At 40.5% G+C, this 6,000-nt stretch overlaps 1 protein-coding gene across 4 annotated transcripts in view; it reads left to right on the top strand.

Moving 5' to 3' along the window:
- The first annotated feature begins 256 nt into the window (after positions 1-256).
- Positions 257-6,000, top strand: part of MTMR7 (myotubularin related protein 7) — a 41,664-nt gene continuing 35,920 nt past the window's right edge. For all 4 annotated transcript variants that reach the window (XM_059471055.1, XM_059471053.1, XM_059471054.1 and 1 more), the window contains exon 1: positions 257-413. In XM_059471055.1, the coding sequence (XP_059327038.1) occupies positions 390-413 (24 nt within the window). In that variant the 5' untranslated portion in view covers positions 257-389. The remainder of the gene's footprint in view (positions 414-6,000) is intronic.

The raw sequence follows: 6,000 nt of genomic DNA, 5'->3' as shown, positions 1-6,000 counted from the left end.
GTGCCGTGCCGGGCAGTGCCGTGCCGTGCCGTGCCGGGCAGTGCCGTGCCGTGCCGGGCCGTGCCGTGCCGTGCCGTGCCGTGCCGTGCCAGGGTGGGCACGGAGCATCCCCACGGCCGGGGCGGCATGGCAGCTGCCGGGGAGGCGGAGCCAGCCGCTGACCTGCCGGCATCGCAGCACGGGCGCATCATCTGCCGGCAATAAGCCCTCCCTTCTTCCTTCCCACCTGCGCCGGAAAACGCCAGGAAAACATCAAATGAAATTATATGATTAAAAAAACCCCAGTTGCTTTCAGCAGCAGGGCGGGAGCACGGCGGGGAGAGGCCAGGTGCGCAGGGCCGCTCGGCGGCGGGGGCGGTGCGTGAGGAGCCCGGCCCGGCGCTGCCGCCATGGAGCACATCCGCATGCCCAAGGTGGGTCCCGCCGCCCGCGGCTGCATCCCCGCTCCGGGCCCGGCTCCGGCCCGGGGGAGCCTCGCCCCGCAGCCCTGCGGCCTGTACGGGCCTGCGGCTGAAGCTGCGGGCTGCCTGCCTGCTTGCTGCCCTGCGGGATGCGCTGCTCGGCATTCTCAGTCAGCCCCTCGGACAGCAGGCACTGCCCGACAGCTGCGGGCATCCCCATGGGCGGGGGCGCTGCTGCTCGGCCGCCTGTCCTGTGCCCCGAGATTTCGGGCTCGGAGATTAATGGCTTCAGTGTTTCTATGCAATGTTTGATCTTTTGCCGACGTAATCCGTTTTTTTTTCTACAGCTTTCTAAGCACTAGGCCTGTATTTGTTGAACAAAATTGCCACGTTACTCTAAAAAAAAAAAAAAATACAGTTTTAACACATAAATAGGTTTAGATTAAAAGTAATCACAAAAAGTGAACCAGAGCAATATGTTAATTCGAAATGGGGTGGGATATATTATAAAAAATATTGGTATTTATTATAATAAATAAATATTTGTGTATTTATGTATTTATTTAATAATAAGTAAATACGAAATTAATAATTTGTTTTTATTTGTTATCAATATTTAATATGCTGGCATGAATTTGAGATCAGGGCCTTGTTATTTGCCTATTTTTTTCAGCCTTTAGGTGTTAAGCTGTAAATCTAGTAAGAAGATAGGCATTTATAACAACTGCCTTCCTTCTAATCTCATTTCATTACCTGTTATCTCCCTTTTTGGGAAGGAAGAATTTCAGAACAGTATGGCTGTGTCCTCCTGCAGGTAGGTACAATTAGTGGAAGTTGTCCGTACAGATGCTGTTGACCATTTGCTGAAGAATGCTGAAAGCCTGAATGAGAAAAATATTAAAAACAACTAATAAGGGTGGAAAAATATATTAAAAAAATAAATGGTTGTGTTTGCTGCAAATGGGAGACCCAGGCAGGTCCCCGTTGCAGGCAATGAAGCTTATCTATTTTCTTTTCTACAACCAGGTCCTGGTCCAGAAAATATTACTCTGCATATGTAAAACCCATTTCTGTATCTGATACTGTGAGAAGGCACTGTACCAATGCCTCAGGTCACTGAAAATCTTAACTCAGTGTGAGGTGATTCCGCAGTCCTGCATCCTGGCAGTCTCTTAGATTATAGCTATGCTGAAAGGTATCTGATATAATAGAGCAGTTTAGGAAGAATGATTTAAAGGTACAAGGGGTACAAAAATCCTTTAAAATTTCCAATATAAATGTAGAAAATCAACATGTTTTGATTGATTACTAAAATACTTAATCTCTCCAGTTACTCCTAAATACACTGAGAAAACAATGTATCTACAGCTCCCTGACAGAATTGATACCATTGATTTTTTTTAATTCCTCATCTTAAAATAAGTCACCAGTACTTGTTGGGGTTTTTTGTTTTGTTTTGTTTTTACTGAATTTGGTTTTGATAATTTGGAACTGAACATTAAATGTTTTCCAATGCCTGTAATGTAAAAATAGGTAAGGGAAAGCTCATAGTACCATATGTTAGCCTCTGGTGTCACATTTCCTGACTCCATACAAACCTATCCTGAGAGAAATTTGAGAAGTGACTGCCCTGCTCTGCAGAGGTATTAATCTCAGAATAATGATACTTTCCTGATTCACAAACCCAGCCACATGGAAAAGCAAGATAAATTCTTAGCCCAAGTAAAAGCTTTTCCTTCAAAGGGAGATGTATATTACATAACACCCTTTAGGTCTCAGCCATTGTTTTAATAGAAATATGACTGTAGTGATTTATGGTTCATAAATATTAAAATTAATCTGATAAAACATAACAGACATTAAAAAAGCAGAAGGTAATTACATACCAGGTGGGTCAGTAGTTCATTAACATAACTACTCTGTGTCAGAGTGACAGAGGAGAGAGAGCATTTAGACCTGGCCACATTCTGCAGCTTCTCAGCATTTACAGATGTATTAGGTTCCAGCTCTTCCTATTAGTGTCCATTTATGGACCTCTCTGTGTGAGTTAGCCAGAGCTCCTTATAGACAGGATGACACTCTCTGGCTCCACAGCCTGCATGGAAGCACGCTCCAGAAGATCACAGCTTCACAAAAATTATTTTCTCCTGTCTATTGAAAAGTCTTGAGTAGCTTCCTTCAGTATTGCTTCATTCTAGCTTCAAGGATTTGTTCAATAAATATTCCATGTTCACCTTACCCATGCCTTCACAGTAAATCTTGATCACAGCCCTCCAGATTCTGATAATTTCAGAGCAATGTCATCAATGACCCCAGGACCTCTTTCCTATGTCCAATCCATTGTTCTGTAGATATGTTTTAGGTTGTTTTTCTTGGAGGTATTCTACCATGTCTGTCTGTGTTGAAGCTCCTATGTGTCTCCTTTGCCCGCACAAAGTTTTGCAAGACTCCTCTGGAGTAGGATTTCCCACTGCAAGGGCCATTCTGGTGCTTTCCCAACAGACTGTACATATCCACCTGCTGACACACTATTTGGTGTGCTGACCACTGTTGTTCTGTCATTATACTCTTGGTAGAAAACAGGGTGCATATATAATGTATGCCTGTATGAACATACATAGGCACTGTATTTTCACAAGGTAAATGCCATCCTGTGTATGAAGGCCATAATTTAAGTTTAAAAGTTGGAAACCATCCCTCATTGCTGAATAGAATTATATATAACTCCCATACCCTTTAAAAATTAAAAATTAGTAAAACCAGTGACTGACATGAGTTTGGATTGAACAGCAAGATGGTTTAGGATAACTTTCCAAACCCAAAATATGACAAACAGCTCATAACATTCAGAAAAAAAGAAATCAGCAATACTTCTGAGAGGATTAGAAGCACGTTTTATGAGCATGTGTAGAGATATGTCTGGCCAGGGACAGGATGAAAGATCCAGAGCTCTCTAGATATGTTCATATAATTTGTGTTTGTACATTGTCAGCAGGCCTATTGATGGCCCTATAATAAAGAACACATCAGTTTTTCCCTGGTGTACTAGCTGTCTTCAGTGGGCTTAGCCCAGAAATTCTTTTGGCTCCGTGTTAACAGAATACTTGGGATGACTTGAGTTGCTGGAGTGCTTTCATTTTTGTGATGTTACAGTGAGGTACTTCCTTTCAATGATGCCTCTCTCAGGCAGAATTTAAGATCTGCTCCCACGCTAGTGACAAATCACTCTACCAGATGTATTGCTGCACAGAATAAATTTCCAGCATGTGCAAGTGAACTATGTGTTTGCTTTTGTTTTTAATCTAGTTTCCATAATTCTTAATTTCTAATAAGATTTTATAACATGTCCTTTTTCACAAAGTCTCCATCAGGAAATCCATGTAATTTATATCCGCTTCATATATGACAATGTAAATGGCAAAACATTTGTTAAGATGTCTATCCAGATCAATAGCAAAACTGAACCCAGCATGCCTAGTCTTTACTTTCCTATGACATGTTCTGGGTTGCTGGATCTCCATGTTTTTTTTGAGGTAAGTTGGCATATTCTACCACTGCTCTCTGTGTGCCTTAGGTTGAGATAAGGTGTGATATTATAGTTATGGTCTCTGTATCCAAGCTACAATTCCTTTTGGAAAAGTTTGATGTATTTCAGTTGTGTGGTATCGGGAAACACCTGGGGATGTGAACTGGTTGTTTCCCCCACTGGAATGAGCAATGGAGTGCCACAGACACTTCACTACAGTACTACAGTTTGGCTAAACTTGTGTTTAGTTTGCTACTTAGGAAAGGTAGAGGAGGTGAGGCTGGCATGGCCTTTGCCTTTTAATGGCGTTTTGGGTCATCAGCTGACAGCAAACACATTATGCAACATCTTTTAAGTGCCAAGATGATTTTCTGCTTTTCGAGTGTTGTGTGAAGGTGGTTTTTGTGCTTTCCTCTAAGTATACAACTTAGAGCAGTGTGTATTACAATTCAGCTGGTGTTTTCTGATTTCATAACCATTTCTCATTTTACATCATGGTTAAAAATTGTTTAGCCTGTTCTGGGTCCAGTAATGTTTAATGGCTTCAAATATGTCATTCTACTTCACTGCTTTAGTCAAATGATGCATTAAAACATATACACTAATCCTGGACACATTTAACTCTGATTTTGTGAGTTATGGATTTTTTTCTTATTAATAAATCTTCCTTATTTAGAATGAAATTTAGTTTTCTTTGGGCTCCATTTGTTCCAACTTTGTGCTATGAAAGTTTGAACCCAAAGGATAAATTTAACACAAGTGAGCTTTGTAGTGTACTATGCCCAGAAAATGTTCTGTGGTAACATCAGACTGGAGGTGGATAAAATGAAAATAAGAACTGCAGAAACTGTCCAGATATTGTGGGATTGGACCTAAAATATCTGTTTGGAATTGTGCTATAAAATATTTGTTTTGAATTAGAGTCATCAAGCTACCTTCTTAGTGTGAGTTTCAATTTAAACAAAGTCTTATAACAGCCATTATTCTCAAAATATTTAGTCAAAAATGGCCAGAAGATCACAAAGACTTTCATATTTTCAATAATGTGACACTCAATAAAGCGGTAGCTGGATAAAGTCACAAAACAAGCTCTAAAAATCATGGGTAGTCATGTGTTTTAATTTGTTGTCTTGGTATTTATGTCTAAACTGCTAACTCCAAACCTTATTGCACTTGAAAAATAGTACTGGAAATCATTAAGACAGCATGTCTGCAGGGTCCTCTTTGATATTTTTTTGCATTGTAGGGGACTGAAATTGGAATGAAGGATTTGAGAAGTTAGGCTTGGGGGTGGTCAAGGCTGGAATCTCTAGGCCCAAGTGGGTGGTATTTGAGCCATTGCTGTCTGTAAACTCAAGGAATAATCTATTTGCAATAGAAAATGCACACTGACATTTCCTGCTGTGCAGGTGTATTCTGCTGAGAAAGACAGGTCCCTGCTACCAGAAAAGGAGTCCTACAAATCCATTTTTAATGCAAATCTCTCGTGGCCTGCACAGCTGAAATGACTTGGTACTGCTGCTCTAAAATAGGCTGCTGAACATGGCATGGTTTCAAACATGTAACAGAAAAGCCTGTATCAAATACAAGAGTTTAAAGATATATTTCTTATTGGTATCCTTTGGCTGCATGCAGAATTCTTTTTCCCTATATATCTTTTCAGAACCAAATCGGAACAAATTTGGCTAGTGTATTAAGATTTACTGCCTTGAGGAATCATTGTTTTTCCTAAATTAAAACTGTTAGATAGGATTTTTAATAGGATACACTTAGTTGCTGTCTTCTCCTTTTCCAGATAAATGAGATCTAATACAGACTGAAAGTTTTATGTATGAGCCTTGTGTTAGTGTTGGCGCCATATTGGAATGCTCTATACTGTTGTAATAGGGTCTTGTTTGTTGCTCCCATTCTGCAGCTGCTACTCAGGTGTATCTGCTAATGTGGTGCTGACCTTGCTCTTTATAGATCTTAGCAGTGAACAATTTCTTTTTTAAGCCAAATTATTAGGTAGTTTGTTGTCTGTCTTGCTATTATGAATCATTCATTAATATTTTTTCAGCTCTTTTCCTCCAT

This window comes from Ammospiza nelsoni, chromosome 4, assembly GCF_027579445.1.
Source record: "Ammospiza nelsoni isolate bAmmNel1 chromosome 4, bAmmNel1.pri, whole genome shotgun sequence".
In the NCBI taxonomy this organism is placed as follows: domain Eukaryota; kingdom Metazoa; phylum Chordata; class Aves; order Passeriformes; family Passerellidae; genus Ammospiza; species Ammospiza nelsoni.
Note: the sequence above shows the minus strand (reverse complement) of the source record. Positions and strands in the feature narration are given on the sequence as shown.